The sequence below is a fragment of the Chelonia mydas genome, chromosome 3 (genome assembly GCF_015237465.2).
Source record: "Chelonia mydas isolate rCheMyd1 chromosome 3, rCheMyd1.pri.v2, whole genome shotgun sequence".
In the NCBI taxonomy this organism is placed as follows: Eukaryota; Metazoa; Chordata; order Testudines; family Cheloniidae; genus Chelonia; species Chelonia mydas.
Window position 1 is genome coordinate 99,922,396 of NC_057851.1, and position 20,025 is coordinate 99,942,420.

Genomic DNA, 20,025 nt, shown 5'->3' on the forward strand with positions numbered 1-20,025 from the left:
GGCTCTGGTCAACTTCACATAATTAACTTTCAGAATAACACTAACATAGATTTAGAGAATGATTAGTACTGCCCCTCTCCTCCCCCAAGAACAGAGCAAGTTCACAAGTGCTTATAACAAAAGGGGCTCCTAACTAAATTTTAAACTTTGTTTGATAAAAAGAGCCCTGTAACTGTAGGCCACGAAGATTCTGATAGGATTTTATATTGGCAGTTAGATGTATGTTGTAAGTAAAGATGAATATGAGCTAATTTTGTGGCTCAGGAGTTAAGTAATTCAAAAGGCAGGAGAACAAAGTTTTGCATCAAGTTGTTATATTATATATACAAAGTGAATAGTAGAAAGTGATGATACCCTCCCAAAAAACACTAGTGGATCATAGACTGCAAAAAAATGGTCCGTATTCGCAGGACCCAAAGTGGTCTCTAAGAAGTAACATACTTTGCCACTGATGTGGTTGTATTAGTTCAATATGAAAGTCTAGAGCTCAGACTGATGACTGTAATCAGGGCCGGCTCTAGGTTTTTTGCCGCCCCGAGCAAAAAATTTGCTGCCTCAAGCTCCGAGAGCGCAACTGTCCAAGCCAAAAAAAAAAAAAAGGATGGCTGGAATTGTGCCGCCCCAAGCATGTGCTTGCTTTGCTCGTGCCTAGAGCTGGTCCTGATTGTAACCAAACCATCTCAACAGTATCTTTTTTTGAAGGGTTTAGCCATATGTGCAATCCTGTGTGACCTAAACCACATTAATCTTCATCTGCTTTTTTTTGAAGGTTCAGCCATCAGTCAGTTAGGACTTAAAAATATCAGAGAACAATCACACGTATGACAACTCTCATATTCACGATTCTTGTAATCAGAATTAACTTATATATTTGAGGCACCTTAGAGCATAAGCTTATCCTCAAATAAATTGGTTAGTCTCTAAGGTGTCACAAGTCCTCCTTTTCTTTTTGCGAATACAGACTAACACGGCTGCTACTCTGAAACCTTATATATTTGAGCATTTCTCAAAAAGCGCATAACAAAGCACATAAATGGTAGAGTTGGTCAAAACTCTGTCTAAACATTTTTTGTCTCAGGTGGTTTTTTGGGCCCCCCCCCAATAGTTTTGATCATATTTTTCTAGTTTTCAGTGAAAAAAAAATCAAAGCGTAACAAACATTTCAGTAAATAGTCAAATGTCAAAAAATGTCACATAATGTTGGTAATTTTTTGTTTGTTAGTTTTTTGTTTTTATTTGTTTTGGGGTAAAATTCATAGGATATTTAAAAATACTTTTTTCCCACAATTTCCCATGAAAAATAATTGGCACTATTTGATTTTCTCTAATAAATGCTATATTTATTGACTTCTTTAGAAAGTTTAGGGAAAAAAATAAAAGTAGCAGCCAGAATAACTGCTGTGTACTTGCTATTATATCGGGATTTCCATACTAGTTCAGGACATCAAGCTGTGGACAATCTAGTCCAGTATCCTCTCTCTGACAGTGGTCACTACCAAAGGCTTCAGAGGAGAGTGCAAAAAACTCCAGGAACAACAGTTAAAGCATACCCTGCCCATAAGGAAATTTCTTTCTAAGATTCCCTAGTTAGTGGTTGGCCGATGTCCTGAGGTATTATGGTCTAGACCATATTTACAGGATGGGGGACTCTATCCTGGGAAGGAGTGACTCTGAAAAAGATTTGGGGGACTTGGTAGATACTCATCTGAATATGCTCGCCTAGAGTGACGCTGTGGTCAAAAGGCCTAATTAAATCCTTGAATACATAAATGGGGGGATCTTGAGTAGAAGTAGAGCAATGTTATTACCTTTTTTACCTCTTTTGAGCTTACACTGAGCTCAGACCTAAACAAGAGCTCTATGTAAACTCGAAAGTTTGTCTCTTTCACCAACCGGATTAGTCCAATAAAAGATATTACCTCACACGCCTTGTCTCTCAAATATTCCTGGGACCAACACGGCAACAACAACAATGCAAACAACTTTCTGAATAGTTTACACACTCTCCTAACTCATAATTTTCTCCATTTAACCATTTTTTAAATCTCTGAACGCCTTTTCTTTCTGCTGTATCATTTTTGAGACAGGATGACCAGAATGGAATGCAATGTTCCAGGGAGGGCATCAGGTATATAATGGTTGTATAATATTCTCAATACTGTATTTTTATCCCATTCTTTATATGTATACACTAACATTTTTTTTTTTGACAGTCACTGCACATTGAATGGTCCACAATGAAGCCCCGTTCATTATTAGTACATGCTTGGTAAATTTAATTTTGGAGTAGAATCTAAAGATTAAACACACACACACAAATATTTTCCCCTAAAATATTACTGAAACTACTACTACAGAAGAAATTAATAGAAAGATATAAAAATGATTTCCTTTAAACAATATGGTCTTAAAAAGAAGTAAATGACCCTGCAGACTGTGGGTAGTGCTCCTTTACCAAGTTGGCTATTTGTTACAAATTGGTTGTGATTGATGTTCACTGTTATACCAAAAGGTTGTTGTTATTCAATAATCTAATTAGATTTACTCTGGATAAAAAAAAATATCTCAAGACAAACACAAAAATAATCTTTATTAACTCTAACTATGACAGATCTTTTCCCTTTCTAATTTCTGTGTGTCTTTGATAAACAGAATTTCTAAAGGTAACACTGATGATCTGATTAAGCTACCTACATCTGGAATAAGAAGATAGTGGGAATGGACTAAGGTTTTCAAATGTCTATCGGTGTAATTAAGCAACAAAATGATAATGCAGATATTGGGAAAATTCACACTAGTCTAGACTATTATAGACTATATAAACAGAAATTACTCACCATTCAGTCATATAATACCTTTTACTATATTTGTGCCAGTATGCTTTAAAAGAGAGTATACATTTGTATTTAATTTGTTTACCATTTGGAATACTGTTTTGGCTATGCATTTTTCACAAAGTCTTATAGTGGAACAGCTATGAAGTAAAGCAGCAGCAGAAATATTTCAAATTATTATTTCTGGTCAATATAGTGATTAATTTTACAAAAATATAATTAGAAGTATTCAGTAAGTGGATTTATGATAATTGTTGGCTTCAGCAGAGCTGAGTGAATAATCTGTAATAAATAATTTGTTAGATTTCACTTCTCTCTTCCCCTACATGAAATGTTATTTCTCCACGAGGAGGTTCCAAATAGCTCTTTGTGAATATTTGAACCTCAAAATTTGCAATATGTTGGTAACATAAGTTGCATGATATTTTCTTTGTTTAGATGATTTATTTAACTAAGCAATACAGTATACATTTTGAATCTTACAATCAAACAAAATTTGAACTTCATTTTGGAAAAATATTTGAAATTTCTAAGTTAAAATTATTTTTTCATAAGTATTTGTTAGTAAAGTTTGATTACCTGAACATTTGTGGAAGCAAACAGAAGAGGGTTACAAACATGTTCAATTCAAAAATCATTTTAAAATTCTTACTAATATTCATTAAACTTGTTTCCACTATTCATTATAAAAAGAAAAGGAGTACTTGTGGCACCTTAGAGACTAACAAATTTATTTGAGCAGAAGCTTTTGTGATGAAGTGAGCTGTAGCTCACGAAAGCTTTTGCTCAAATAAATTTGTTAGTCTCTAAGGTGCCACAAGTACTCCTTTTCTTTTTGCGGATACAGACTAACATGGCTGCTACTCTGAAAACTATTCATTATGTATGTTTACTTTTGCTAAAAAATTATCCTATAGTTTAAGACTGTAATTTTCACCCTTTCTTCAGAGGATGAGAATATCACTTATTAAAAGGTTCTAATCTACGTTGTATGGTGATGCGAAAGTCACACTGTCTGCTTTACACGTATCCTTCCCATATACTCTCATATCTTTTCTCTGTGCTAAACCAGTGCTGTATTTCTTTCCCCTCTTATACATTTTCTCTACCTTGAGCTGGGACAGGTATTTGTGCCTTTGTTCTAATTCCTGCACCCTGAATTCACTTTGTCAAGCCTTACCATCGTGCAAAAGCATGGAAACAAGAATGCCACAACGAATCAAACATATAATAGAGAGTGGGATATATAGGCAATGATACACAACATGATGAGAACTTGCCAGTTGAACATACACCTTGGGAATGCTTATCTAATAGGTACAGGCAGGATCCTGAACATACCTCTATGGTAGGATATCTATATATTGGCTGGTGAACAATACAGAGTTATTTTACTTATAAAGTGGTTTAATGATTAAAAATTACTTCTATAAATGTAAATTTCAGATATGTGTTAAATATTTTAAATAGAAAATAGGTTTCTTTGGAACAAAGAAAATGCGATGAACCTGCAGAAAGAGGAAGGGACCAGAAGAAACAGTATTCTGCTTCTGTTTATGGATTTCCCTGCATCTCTGTCCTTCACTCTCCCAAATTAGACATGTAATGTAATAGGCCGAGTTAGTGAAGATTCCTCTCCCCATATCACCTGTAGGGAGCAGGGACTGAGAGGAGGGACTTAACTCCTTTTGAATAAAAATGTCTGTTGCTCAAGTAAGGTTTGGATGTGGCATATTGCTCTGTTTGGTGAAGAGGCTTTATGGTACCAAACGTGTATGCTAATTAGGAAATTATTACATGGATTGAAAACTTCTTCCACCAGTTATATCATAGGTTTTATCTAAGCCATTTGATAAATAAGAAATTTTACAGAACAAGGAGTACAATTTTGAAGATATATATACACATGCATTGTGGATGTTGTGTTGCCCAAGACTAAAAGCTGAATGCCAATATCTAAAAAGTAACAAAGGGGGATAGTTCTCTATAAATTCATCTTCATACTCATGCTTCAATATCTATTTTCCTATGGTTATGTTCCTGCCCCCTTTGAAGTAAATGGGAACTTTGTCATTCATTTCAATAATGCTTTGTTATTGACTTCAAAGAGAGCAGGAGCAGGCCCAGCATTTAATTGACAAATCATGGAGGTAACTGGATCTAGGCAACAAATTTGCATTGAACATCATCTGAAAACACAGTTGTTTGCCTAGGGAAAGATTCTGAATGTTCTGTATTTTATCAAATAAGGCAGGAAAATTAAAATCCATATTCTACAGTTTATGGTCCCCTCCTCTCAAATAATTACCCCATGTGGAACTGGATATCTTACTTCTGCTTCTGTTTGTTCACTGTGTAGAAGAGGAGTAGAATCTGGTACTAATCCAGAAGACTGTTCCTTTTCATATTCAGCTAAAAATATAACACATGATTCAATTCACCATTATGTTTGTCATGAAAATTATGTAATAAAGAATGCAGTTAATAAAAATGTGAATGGCAGTGATATTATTATTATATAGTTAACACTGAGACATTAGCTTCACCAGTCAGAAAATATTTTTCACCAATTTTTTTCATTAGAACTTTTCCTTTTTTAATTAAAATTTTCCAGTAAACTCTAGTCTTTAGCATGATTATTTACTTTAGCATAGTTATGACCACTACAATCATAAATGCTCAGCAAATATTAAAAAAGGATTAGACATTTAAATGAGTAAAAAGTAGCATGTGTGGTCATAACAACTATATTTCAAAGGCTATCTAAAAGTACCATGCTCACTGCTAGTCATGTATAATACAACCGAATAGTATAAAAGAGGGTCACCAGATGAGGTAAGGACAGATCTCCTGAAGTTATTTTGCACAGCTCTCTAAGTTTGTTCTGAGATTTATTTTTCACCTTTCCCAAGCAGTAAAGGCTGCTGCTGAAGATTAGATCCCAGATATCAACCTTTGGGCTATTCTGGTTAGGGAATTTCTATGTTCCAAACACCAGTATCATCACTTATTTAGAAAAGAAAATTAGATAACTGTAATTCTTATTCTCTGAAGAGATAATCCCAGTGGATTTCTACTCTTGAATCCATGCTTCCAGCACATAGACAGATATCCCATAATTGGAAAGTTCTGAACCGATAGAGAACCTCTAGCAGCACGGTGTGCATCACTATGCCAGAGAGGCTCCCTAGGCTGCTCCCTATGTTCTACAATTAGCTTTTAGTTTAGTTTTGTTTTGAGATTCAGGCTGCATCAGTGTTCTATAGAAGTTGTTTTTAATGGCTAGGACAAAGTGGCAAATTCAGAGTTTGTACCTGGGACTGCTGTTTTAACTGGCATTCCTCTTTTAAATCCTTAGAATGGAACTGAATTATTGGGGAATGAAACATCTCCACCAGAGTGGGGAAAAGTTGTATAACTTCAACAGGTAAGTTAATATTTAGGCGCCTGAGATGGCTGAGTCCAGGAGCTATTACCAAGTGGAAGTCTCAGATGCTTGTGAACTAGACGCTGTGGGAACCCTAAAGAGCTGCCAAGATACTATGTGAACCAGGTGGTTGTGTGCGGGGGGGGGAGGAGGCGGTGAGTGAGGAAGGAGGTGGTTGGTAACTGCAAAGATACTGTGTGAACTGGAACATGAGACTGCAGTGTTGATACTTTTGAAAAGCACAAAGTACTACATGTTAACATGCTATTTTATACATAGTTTCTGCATCACAGTAAGTTCTTGATATGTCATGTGTATTGTATAAACATATGTATTCAGAGTAATAAAGCAGAATAGCATGGTAAAATCTTGGACCATCAGTTAAACCCATACTGGTATACCAGGAAGAGAACAGTAAACTTACTTTCACCAGCCACATAATTAGCTGGAAAATAGCCTTGCTGTCCATTTGCTAGGCTGCCAAACCACCAGTTATCATTATCTTTGTATAACACTTGGATAATGTCACTGCGATGGATGGTTAGCTCATCTGATCGATGCGCTGTGTAGTCATAAAGAGCCACTACCTAAAAGAGAGATAAGACCACCACATCTTTATCACAACTGTGCCACAGAGAAAAAAGCCCAACATTCACTTCCTCTTGCAGAAAAGCAGCTGAAACCAAAGCTGCACTTTGGTAAAAGCTGAGGCTGTCTCAATTTTTGCTAATGGGATCAGGGGTGGTGGGAACGCAGCAGGAGAAGCAAGATAAAGGACTGTGGGATTGTAGAAATGGTTAAGAACATTCAATACACTAAGATTAGCTTCAAAACAGCAGCTGCTAGTTTTATAAGCAATTGACTTGTTAAACAAAAACAAAAAAAAAACACAACCCTTAGTACATTCACTTTCTCAGAATTGTTACACCACTTTCAGATCCAATTCTGTGTGTGTGTGCGCACCAAACATATATGTTTGAATAAATACTTCAACAATGTGACTGTTTTACTAGATGGAAAACTCCAATGGAACAATTTCATTATAAAGCTTTATTTTGATCCTTTCATTTATTTGTAACGTTTTGTTTTGAAACAAATATCTGTTATAAACAATTTGTACATTGGGTCCACATATTATCTACATAATAAAGCCATTTGCCTTTGAAACATGCTACATCAATACTGCCACTAGAAAAAATTTTAATAGGCTTCTCCCACCTTTCATAATACATAGAATACACAACCACCAATCACAGCCTTTCCAACTGCCCCGAAAATAAAAATACCATGGATCATTTCTTATTTAGCTTCCACAACTATATGATCAGGGAGTGATTTCTGTCCCATTTTGGCCAACAGAGAGTAGAAAAGAGTAAAAACAATAGAGGAGGTATGAACAGATATGAATCTCCACCCTCCCCAGACATAATTATATTATATTTTACATAAACTATTTTTGCCACCAAAGCATACCCGTATATCACAAACAGCGACCAGGGATATTAAATAAATTGAAAAGGGGATGCTTCTATAATCGTAAGTTTAATGTGGAACTGTGTGATTTGGCCAGCCTCAAAGCATTAAGATCAGCTCAGCTACTATTAGACAGGAATCTATCCAAACTTTCACTTAGCTGCCACTAACATATCTAAAGGACCAAAGAAACTGAGTAACTGAATACATCCCTCTCAATTATACCTCTCCTCTCCTCTCCAAATCAGGAAACACAATAATATGATCAAAACCAACACTGCCAGTGTAAAATTTAGATGGATGCAGCTTACACGATCACATCCAGCAAGCGGTGCTCTGAGAATACCAACTAATTGAGAAATGAAAGGACTCCTTGGAGATAATACTGTGAAAACCAATAGGTCACTTAAGGTAAAAGGAACATAAACTTGAGGTAAATATTCAACAAAATGCACAAAATGAAAGGCAGACCAGAAAGTGCTGTGTATTTTGGCAATGTCTTATAGTAAAATGTTCAGTGGATGTTCAATATCTGAAAAAAATTACAAAAATCTAATGACATGACAAACTTGCAACAATCTTAAAAGAAAAGCAAGGCAAATCAAAATTTAGGTACCATTGTATTTTGTATTGTGATTGGTTTAGGGAAATTAGGGAATCACTGATTAAAAATAAAAGTGGAAGTTACTGGATATCTGGACTACAGCTGGGCAAATAACTGATTTTTTGGTTCGCTGGCAGAAAAAAAAAATTATGATTTGGGTTGAACCAGACCCCAAAATTCCAAAAACTTTCAGGAAATCAAAAAAAATCTGTTCTGGATAAAACAAACAAACAAAAACATGTCCCTCAGCCAAAATGTTTAGTTTCCAGGCATTTTTAAAGGGCTAGATTTACAAAACGGTCAGAGGAGGAAGAGTGATGGTGGTGTAGATTAATATTTCCAAAATTATAAATACAGTGTTGCAGGTATTGAAACAATAAACAATTGCATAATACGTACTCTCTCTTGCACTGGTGTAGAATTATTTGCTCCTCTCACACATGATGTAACCAGAAGGTCATCACTCTAAAAGAAGAAATTATTTTAACATTAGCATGCAATATTTTGGTAAGGATAGTTTTCAAAATGAGCACTTGTCATATACTGTAAACATAACAGTGTAATGTAATAAATATTAATTTTTGTTTTCCCAAGGGAAAATACAAGTGAGGTTGGAGAATATTCCTAGCAGTATTGATTAACAGGTATTTAGGAGAAGATTTAATTAAAACTCCTTTGCTACATGCACCCCACTAAAGACAACTCCTTGTGGTAAGAAAAAAGGCTGTTAATGAGGACTCATTCTGAGCTTGCCTGCCTTACAAACTACACAATGGAGATGATGCAGTGAATTTCACCTCTGATTTATTATGCTCAAACTGATTTTTTTTTAATATAATGGCTCACTTTTGGCTGATTTGAAACAATCAACCTTTTCACTGCTGGTTCTTAACAGCACTTTGCTGCCATTATTCATTATCCTTTCACTGAAATAAATGGAATAACACTAACATTTTAGCAATGCTACAAGTGTGCTCAAACTTGGATGTGCCAGTACCTGGAAAGTTTGATGTAATTCAAATAGCAAAACTACAAACCTTTGGCAGGTTTCTCCAAATTTAGAAGCATTTGCTGACGGTAGATTTAGAATTGAATAATTATGACAAAACTATTTTTCTCCAGTATACTGAAAGCAGCTCCCTCAGAGTAACTGAACTGATACAAGGCATTTGCTACTGAAATAGCGAAGGTGTCAATTGCCTAATTTATTAAAGGAGAAACCAGATTCTCCTGGATTTTTTTGCATGCTGAAAAGTACGTACTACAACTCAGAACAAATATTGTGCACATATGCGCCAGCATATAACCAGTGTGAAAGGGACTAAGATATTTTAATGGGAGAATCAACTATGGGCATTTGGAAGTGACATTTTCACCCACAGCAGATTGTGCTAAATTATAAACCAGTTTAAAACTTATGAGAAATCTCATTCAACCTCTATTTCTTTCATCTCACACTCACTTCAAATGTTTTTGGCATCTATAACTTTTTCCTCTTTCCTTCTCTCTTAAAAAAAGATATTTTAACTTTTTTTTTCAAGCAAATGAATGCACATCTTAAATTTGATGCTGCTTTTATTCTCCCAGTACTATTTCCATTAGGCCCTCACCACGTCTTTTTCAAAGCACCATCATTATAGCACTCTGCAGCAAGGAGAGCAGAATTTGTGGTCTCCTCTGAAATCTCAAGTGACCTCCATTCCTGCCCCTGCAGAAGTATAATGCACTTTCACATGACTACTAGTCTTAACTCATCTAGGAGAGGTATATTTGGTAACCATGAAACTTAAGCGTCTCTAAACTCATCTCCAGCTCATTTATGAGATATAATATATAATATTCAATATGGCTTTTACCATATTAACCATACATTAATAAAGTATCAAAGCAAATAGCTGCAGTCCATTCTTACATTTTACTAGCATATCTATTCCTACTACCAAAGTGCTACTGAATTTTTGTAAAGTATACACACAGTGATTAACCTTTAAGACTCATCTGATAAATATACAGGCTCTGAACACCCCACATCTGTATTACAGTACAGTTTAAAGGGCTTGTAAATGGCATACTGGTAGTTAACACAGCCATGCAGGTTTCAGCCTATTCCTCACCTTTCATTCTCTGAGCGGAGAGAACTCTGCAGGCAGTGTGCTTAGCCTGGAGGGTGGGAGTTGTTGCTCAACAGTGATTCATCAGGATTATTAATAATATTATTTAGGTAACTAGTTAAGGAACTTATATAGCTCCCCTTACAATACTGAATGTTTCTCTCTCCTTTTTGTAAGGTATTTGTATTCTAAAGAAGGTCTCATCAAGTTCTCCTTACAGTGAGGTGAGCGGTTAGGAAATAATATTCTCAAAGCCATGAGCCACCCCCCAGAATATTATGAATGCTCTCAGACGTTGTGCTAAACTTTTATTACAACATGAACCCAAGGAGTTTCCACTTGAAGGAGTACATAGTATATTTTTAATTGGTGTACGTGTCAGTGTGTGTACAGAGCCCATCCAAGAGCTGGCAGAGTGAGAGTTCAAGCAGAGTTATGACCACAGCTGCATGCTCCAAACACAGGGATTGGTAGCAGGATAGGGTCTGATGTGGTGAATAAGTAATTTCCCCAGTACACTTACGCTCCCATCTAAATTTCAGAATAATACCATGGAGATATAACTGGCTCCTACAATACTTTTAAAACATGACTCCTTTTCACAGTGTCTATAAAACATATTTTTTTCAGAACTGTCCTAAAGCCTTGGACATATCTAGCTCTAGCATGACTCTTAAGACATCTCCTTTTTGCTGTGAAGTGAAAACAATTCAACCATGTTGTATTCAGATTCCATTACATTGCTATTTTTGGAGTGTAGGATGGATGTGTTCAGAGTTGGAGCTAGCACACTATGAGCCAGTCCACCTGAGAGAGACAGGATGAAAAAGCTAACTCGGAATGCCCTCTTTTGCCACATTAACCTTAGCTGAACAAAGCCTTTGTGACTGTTTAAGCCCTTCCATGGAAGAACCCCCATAGATGGAGTTCTGTTGGCGACATGGCTATCTAGGGGGGTGTCAAGATTTTTAGGATGAAGAGGGACAAAGGACCCCACTTAGCCCACTTTAGCAGCTTGTTGCTTGGGAAGTCCTTGCCTCTCCCGAGAGGTCCTCCCCTGCCTTCCTTAGACCATATAACTGGAGAAGGGGAGCATAGCCGAGGCCCATGTACCTGAGGATTAGGGGAAGGTTTCTCTTCCTAGACCCTGAAGATGGAACAGGTGCCCAAGCTGGATATTTTCTCCACTACTACTGCTGCAGTTCCTTCAGATGGTTATGATACTTCCTAGATTTCTACCTCCCACTCAATATGTGCATTTAAGATTACTCTTCCTCGGGTGTAATAAAGCTAGTATTTTTCAAAACAGATCATTTTTGTTATTTTCTACCCATGTTTCTGATCTGCAAATTGCATTACTTATGCTATTCACTCCCTCTCCTACATTAACAGATGTAAAATAAGGCTGGTTCTAACACCAGTCCCTCAGTATCCCACCGACAGTATCGCTAACCCTCAGGCATTTAAAAACCATGAGTCACACTCCCCCCACCCCATTTTGATATTGGCTTAAAAATCATGAGATTTAAAAAAAAAAAAAAAAACCCCCAATACATTTTGCATTCTTTTTATTTTACTTGAGATTGCGGAACGTCTAGGATGCATGCAAGTCACATTTTCCAATTTTTCTCCATAACCATGAGGACTAGAAATTTACCGTACTTTAAAAAAACGAAAATTGTGATTTTAACATAATCACATGGATCCTGAAGCCTAAGAAAATATTGCAAGACATACAATAAAATAACAAGAATTGCCAACACTGCCAGACACTTCCTCCCACAACTTTTTTCTATCAAAACATCCCTTATATATATTTTTAATATGTTTTGTACACAACAGTATAGCAATCTAAACCAATTTGTATTCTATTTTCATGCCAGATTTTGTGAGACAGTATTAAATTACTAAATTCCAAATATAGTAAATTTTCTGCATTCCACAGGTACCTATACACTCCTTATGTACAACACACAGGGAAGTTCTCTTGAGTAAGGAGCCAGTACCCTCACACTGGGTGTATGTTTGTATCTGAGGTGATCCCGAGCCATAGGAGGAGCCAGAAGAAAAGTAAGAAAACCTTAAACCTGTAATCTCTCAAAATACAGGGAGCAGATGCAAAAGAGAAGTAGCCTAAGTAGCAGTCTTGCAAGATAGGCAATGCACAACCAATTACTTAAGCTGAGTAACCAAATTACACATCCAACACTCCACAGAAATTCACATCCAAAGAGAAAAATACAGTGAAAGAAATGACTCTTTACCTGTATCTTTCATATAGTCTGGAATCTGGCACCTGGTTCTCCACTTTTATACAATGCTTGCTTTACAATGCATATTTCTGATAACTACGATGACGCTAACTCCCATTTCACACCTATGTAAGCAAGAGGAAAATCAGACCCTGGATGTCTTGCTGGGTGACTGGACTATTTCCATTTTTGCTGAGTGGAAGAGCAACCAGTCTCCTTTCAAGATGACCCAAGAGGCCAAGGGAAATCAGCATCAATAATTCCCACTTGTGTTTCCCCAGCTTAGAAGTCATTAAATTTTTTTTCTGGGGTTTCTGCCAGAAAAAAAAGATGGTTACCTACCTTTCCTAACTGTGTTCTTTGAGATGTGTTGCCCGAGTCCATTCCAACAGGTGTGTGTGCATGTGCCGCGTGCACAATCATCGGAAGTTTTTACCCTAGCAGTACCCATTGGGTCGGCTGTGAAGCCCCCTGGAGTAGTGCCCTTGTGGCGGTGTATATAGGTCCCTGCCAACCTGCCACTTGCTCAGTTCCTTCTTGTCAGAATACTCTGACAGAGGGGAGGCATGCAGGATTTGGAATGGACATGAACAACACATCTTGAAGAACAACAGTTACGAAAGGTAGGTAACCGTTTTTTCTTCTTCGAGTGATTGCTCATGTCCATTCCAATAGGTGACTCTCAAGCAAATTCAATGGAGGAGGGGTTGGAGTTCACCGTGTTGCTGATTGCAGTACTGCCCTGCCGAATGCTGCATCGTCCCTCGCCCGTTGGATGATGGCGTAGTGCGACGTGAAGGTGTGGATGGAAGACCACGTTGATGCCTTACATGTATCTTGAATGGGGACTTGTGCGAGGAACGCAGCGGAAGAGGCCTGCGCTCTTGTGGAGTGCACCGTCAACACTGGGGCTAGGATCTTAGCCAGGTCATAGCACGTTCTGATGCAGGACACGATCCATGATGACATGCACTGGGATGAGATGGGAAGCCCTTTCATTCTCTCAGTGATTGCAATAAAAAGCGGTGGTGACTTAGGAAACAGCTTTGTGCGTTCGTTGTAGAAGGCTAGGGCACGCCTGTCGTTCAGGGAAGGGAGTGCTCACTCTTTGTTGCTGGCATGAGGTTTAGGAAAGAATACTGGTAGAAATATGTACTGGTTAATGTGAAATTGGGACACTACCTTAGGTAGGAATGCTGGCTGAGGGCATAGCTGCACTGTGTCCTTGTAAAAGACCATGTGGGGGGCTTGGAAGTCAGCGGTCTGAGCTTGGAGACCCTTCTGGCCAAGGTTATGGCCACCAGAAAGGCCAGCTTTCAGGAAAGGTAGGCAAGGGGCAGGTTGCCAGGGACTTGAAAGGAGGACTCATGAGTCCTGAAAGGACCAGGTTAAGATCCCACTGAGGAACGGGCTGTCTCACCTGGGGGTTAAGCCTATCCAAGCCCTTAAGAAACCGGCCCACTATGGGATTGCTAAAGACTGACTTGCCCACCACACCCAGGTGGAAGGCTGAGATGGCCGCTAGGTGTACCTTCATAGACAATATCGCCAACCCCCATTGCTTCAGGTAAAAGAGGTAGTCTAGCACAAGGGGAATAGAGGCTTGCTGTGGGGAGGTACCTTTCTGTGGGGACCAAATGGAGAAACACTTCCACTTTGCCAGGTACATTGTGCGAGTGGAGGGCTTCCTGCTCCCCAACAGAACTTCTCTAACAGAGTACGAGCACTGCAGTTCAAGCTGGTTCAGCCATGGAGTTTCCATGCCATGAGTTGGAGGGACTCCAGGTTGGGATGTTGTAGTTGGCCATGATCCTGTGTGATGAGATCCTGGAGCATAGGAAGGGCCACTGCCCTGTCCACTAATAGGTTCAGCAGCGTGGTGAACCAGTGCTGTCGGGGCCACACTGGTGCTATGAGGATGACTGAAGCCCTGTCCTGCCAGATCTTGAGGAGGACCTTGTGTATGAGCGGGAAGGGTGGGAATGCATATAGCAGGTGACTCACCCATGGTAGGTGAAAGGCATCCTCTATGGATCTGTGGCTGTGGTTCTGAGAGGAGCAGAAAAGCTGACACTTTCTGTTGCCCCGCATCGCAAATAGGTCCACGTGGGGATAGCCCCACCTCTGGAAGATTGAAAGCGCGATGTACACTCTGAGTGCCCACTCGTGAGTGCTGAACGAGTGGCTCAGGTGGTCCGTTAGTTTGTTCTGTGCTCCCAGCAGATATGAAGCCTGTAGCTGGATGCAATGTGCGACGCAGAAGTCCCAGAGTCGGAGAGCTTCCTGGCACAGGGGAGGCGAGCAAGCACCACCCTATTTGTTTATATAGAACATCGCTGTGGTGTTGTCCGTCAGTACTGAGACACATTTGCCCTGAAGATGGGCCTGGAATGTCTGGCAAACCAGGCAAACTGCTCTCAGCTCCCTAACGTTGAAATGCAGTGATAGTTCTGGTTGTGACCACATGCTTTGAGTTCTGATACTGCCCAGGTGCATTCCCCAGCCAGTCTGCGATGTGTCTGTGACCAGCAACAGTGAGGGCTGAGCTTTGGTGACGGGTACTCCCGCACAGACCACCTGAGGTTGAAGCTACCAGCTGAGGGACTCGAGAATCTTGGGCGGAAGGGTAACCAGTCTGTCCAGAGAGTCCCGGTTGGGTGTGTATACCCTCGCCACCCAAGCCTGGAGGGGGGCGAAGGTGCAACCTGGCGTGCTGCACTACATACGTGCAGGCCACCATATGCCCTAGAAGCTTCATGCAGTTTCTGGCTATGGTAGTTGGGAACCAGTGGAGGCTGTCGATGATGTCCCTGATACTTTGGAACTGGGACTTGGGTAGGGAGGCTCTTGACTGAGTGGAGTCCAGGAGAGCCCCGATGAACTCTATCTTCTGGGCTGGGACCATAGTAGACTTGGGCACATTCAGAATGAGCCCCAGCCTGCTGAAAGTGGTTTGTACCACGGCCACATGCTCCAGCACTTGCACTTGGGAATTGCCCTTGATGAGCCCATCATCCAGGTATGGGAAGACCTGTACCTGGCATTTGCGCAGGAAGGCTGCCACGACTGCCATGCACTTCGTGAACATGTGCGGGGCTGTTGAAAGTCCGAATGGTAGTACAGTGAACTGATAGTGCAGGCCGCTGACTATGAATCTCAGGAATCTCCTGTGTGGCGGAATAATCGATATATGAAAGTATGCGTCCTTCAAGTTGAGGGTGGCATACCAGTCCCCCGAATCCAGGGAAGGAATGATGGTGGCCAGAGAGATCATACGAAACTTCAGCTTTCTTATGTATGTGTTGAGGTTTCGCAGATCCAGGATAGGGCTGAGCCCACCCTTGGCCTTGGGGATGAGGAAATATCGGGAGTAGAATCCACTGCCCCTGAACTCCTGAGGAACCTCCTCTATTGTGCCCAGCGTGAGAAGCGACTGCACCTCCTGTAGCAGGAGTTGCTTGTGAGAGGGATCCCTGAAGAGGACTGAGGAAGGCGGGTAGGGCCAGAATTGGATAGAATATCCCACCCCTACTGTGCTCAGGACCCAGCGATCTGAAGTAATCTGGGCCCAGGCATGGCAGAAGTGGGACAGACAATTCACAAAGGGAGGGCAAGGATCCAGGATTTGGGCTGTGCTCTGTCCCCGGGGGCACCTTCAAAAGTTGGGTGTAGAGCCGGGGGGCTGCTTGGAGGAGCCCGGACTGCAGGGAACGCCTCCTGTTGTTTCTGTCCCTCCTTCAATTATAGTCCTGCCTGGGGAGACCTGGATAGAATTGTGAGGGGGGCTTGGATTTGAAGGGTTTTCTCTGGGGTGCCGGTGTGAATTCCCAGAGACTTGAGGGTTGCTCTTGAGTCCTTGAGACTGTGCAGTCTTGAGTCTGTTTTGTCAGCGAACAGCCCCTCACAGTCAAATGAGAAGTCCTGTATGGTATTCCGGACCTCTGCCAGGAGTCCCAAGACCTGTAGCAATGAGCTATGCCTCATTGTGATGCCTGTAGCCACGGTTCGCACCGCTGAGTCAGCTGAGTCCAGAGCAGCCTGGAGGGAGGTTCTAGCCACTACCCTACCCTCTTCCGGGACTGCAGTGAATTCCTTTCAGGATTCCGACGGAAGCAGTTCCTGAAGTTTAGAGAGGGCATTCCACGAGTTGTATGCATAGCAGCTAAGTACCACCTGCTGGTTGGAAATTCGAAGCTGGAGCCCCCCGGTCAAGTACACTTTTTGACCGAAGAGGTCCAGCTTCTTAGCATCTTTATTCTTAGGGGTGGGCCCCGGCTGCCCCTACCGCTCTTTGTGGTTTACTGCATCCACTACCAAGGTCCCGGGTGGGTGGTGGGTGAAGAGGTGCTTGCACCCTTTCTGAGGGACAAAGTAACGCCTCTCTACTCCCCTGGCCGTTGTTGGTATAGAGGGTGGGATTTGCCAGAGCACCTTCGTGGTGTTCTGAATGATTTTTATAAGTGGCAGTGCCACCTTGAAGGAACCCTCCAGGGCAAGTATGTCCACCATGCGATCTGAGTCTTCCACCACCTCCTCCGTCGTCATGTTGAGGTTCTGGACCACCCTTCTAAGGAGGTCCTGGTGGGCTTTCATGTCCATCGCCAGAAGGGACATGGTAGTGCTCGCCACTGCCTCGTCCGGCGAGGAAGAAGACAAGGCTTGAAGTGGGATGGGGTCTTTCTGCCCCTCCAGTTTCCTGGTGACTTGCTCAGGGATATCCATCATTGCTGCTACTGGTGGTACAGGAGCCACCTTCATTGGTATCTCTGACCTTGCGCTCGATACGGGAGGCCTGGGGTCTGAACCCCATGGTGGGTCCTCGGGAGCCCTGGACTGATATGGGGCAATGGACATCGCAGAAGGTGGGGCATGGGCAATGGAGACTACCGATGCTGCCCTGGAACCATGCCTGTGGCCCTAGTGGTAGGCCCAAGGTGTCCAAAAGGGCCAATGTAACGGTCCCTGCCACTCGGGAGGCCAGGACACCATCGGTAACGAGTGTTCCTCCACCTTACGGTTCCAAGACCGGTGCCAGGATCTTGACCAGTATCAGCTATGTTGGGACACGTATGACTCCACCTCTGATTCCGATAATAGTCTGAGCCCGACCAGGGAGGGGCGGATCCCGACGGTGTCGGGGAGCGGTACTGCATCAAGGTGGGCTTGCCCCGGTGCTGGATAGGAGGTGCCGCCATCAGTGCCGCGGACTGTACCAGAAGTGGTGCAGCAGCCGCTTCTTGCGTTGCCTGCACCTGAGCTGGTGCACGGGAACAGGAGGCCAGGGACTGTGCTGTCATGGCAATTAAGTCCCGCAAGGCCTCAAAGGTGTCTGGTGTGGAGGGGAGGTCCAGGTCCTCCTCCAACACTTGCCGGACTGGAGAATCCACCAACACTGGATTCAACGGACCCCCCTTCGAAGTTGGAGTCGACAGTGCTGGGACCGATGGACCAGCCTTCTAGTGTCCCAAAGAGGGATGCACCATGCTGGAGTCCCCTCCGCTCTTCTTGGCGGGGGAGTGGCCCCATTCCGCTGCCTTCTTATGCGGCACTGGGGATAGTGATCGGTGCTGCAGCGATGAGCGCAGGGAAGGGTGCCAATGCTCCTTATTCGGGTCCTTCCTCGGTGCCGAGATGTCCTGCACCAAGGTCGGTGAGCTGTGCACAGAGGCTGCTGGTGCCGGCTCTTGAGCTAGTTGGGGCTGGAGAGCGGACTCCATCAAGAAGAGCTTGAGGCGATAGTCTCTCTCCCTCTTAGTTCTGGGCTTGAAGCCTCTGCAGATGGTGCACTTGTCTTGCAAATGACCCTCCTCCCAGGCACTTCAGACAAGTGGAGCAAGGATCCCCTCCGGGCATAGGCTTATCACACCTAAAGTTTGCTTATGCATTCAGGTGCCATTTTTCTTTGATTTGCAAACAGGCTCTTCACTGCAACAGAGTAAATATGTGGACTGTCTTCCTTTACCAATTAACTGTTACCTAACTCCTTTACACCTTCTGCCATTCTTTAGTTGGATAAGGAGCTTTCCTCTAATTAACCTCAGTCAGCCATTACATATATAATACCCTTGCCTCTGAACAAATGCATCTTGTCAGGATCCTGACAAGGGCAGTGGGGACCAAAGATAAGAGCAGGGCCAAATCTGAGGATGAGAGTAGCGGAGGAGTTTGTGGTCAAGTTCCAGACCAGGGTTAATACCAAAGATCAGAGTCCAAGATAGGTTTCAGGGTCTGGGTCAGGAGGCAAGGTCCAAATCAAGCCAAGGTCGAAGCCAGGACTTTGAGAGCAGGAAGCAAAAATAGTTGTGGAAGTTACAGGAGATCCACACTGTTGTCTGGACGCTTCCTAGAATGCCCCTTAGATTTATATAGGGCAGGAAGCCAATCAGGAGCCATGAGGCTGCCGCCTGTTAGAGCCTGAGGGCAGGGACTTCTTGTGATTTTTGCTCACAGCTAGTCATAGATAGTGTGTGAACCAGTTACAACTGCTGCTGTGTGGACGTGTTCCCCACCTAGCAGCTCTGCAGGCCTGATTCAAGACCTGCTGGGCACTCTCTGCCGGCCCATATTTGTCTGGATGGACTGCCATAAGGTCGGGGCATGGATTTGGGATGCTGACTCCCAGTATTATCCTCTAGGGCATACTCCTCCAGCCTACAAGGTACCAGAGGGAGCTACATTTGATTTTCAAGTCCAGTATTTCACAGACTTCATACTCGTTGTGCTCTTGAATCAGTTCCAAAGGAGGCAGTGGCTGGGCGCAGTGAGTGAAAGGGTTGTCAACATAGATTTTTAGCAAGGATACGTGGAACACTGCGTGGTTTTGAAGCCTCATGAACACTGGGTTGATTACCTGGCTGATGGAATATGGCCCAAGGTATTGGTAATCCAGTTATGACATAGCCAGTCAGTGCAGATGTGTTGGGCTGATAGCCAGACTTTTTGCCTGATGGTGAATGCCAGGCCTTCCCTGCCCTGGTGGTCAGCATACCACTTGTAATCTTCCTTGGCCTTGTCCATATGTGTCTTGAGTTCTTCTTGGACATCATGGATCAGACACACCCAGTCAGCGGCTACAGGATTGGTGGAGGTGACAGATGCAGCTGGGTGGAGATGGGGGTGGAGGCCTGAGGTTGCATAGAACGGATTCTGCATGGTGGATATATGATCAGAGTTGTTGTAAGCAAACTCTGTTTGGGGTAGGAAGCTCAACCAGTTCTCCTGATGGAAATTAATAAAGCACCACAAGTATTGTTCTAATACTTGATTGCTCATTCAGACTGACCATCAGTTTGTGGGGGATAAACAATGGATGTGTAAGCACAGA

The 20,025-nt window shown here is 42.1% G+C and overlaps 1 protein-coding gene across 17 annotated transcripts in view; it reads right to left on the reverse strand.

Annotated features, from left to right (window-relative positions):
* AHI1 (Abelson helper integration site 1) overlaps positions 1–20,025 on the reverse strand; it is a 177,518-nt gene that overhangs the window by 26,723 nt on the left and 130,770 nt on the right. For 11 of the 17 annotated variants that reach the window (XM_037894837.2, XM_037894829.2, XM_037894831.2 and 8 more), the window contains 3 exons: positions 8,738–8,803; positions 6,686–6,848; positions 5,143–5,246 (listed from right to left, as the gene is read on the reverse strand). In XM_037894837.2, the coding sequence (XP_037750765.1) occupies positions 5,143–5,246; positions 6,686–6,848; positions 8,738–8,803 (333 nt within the window). The remainder of the gene's footprint in view (positions 1–5,142; positions 5,247–6,685; positions 6,849–8,737; positions 8,804–20,025) is intronic. The other 6 variants (XM_043542958.1, XM_043542959.1, XM_037894835.2 and 3 more) reach the window with 2 other exon arrangements.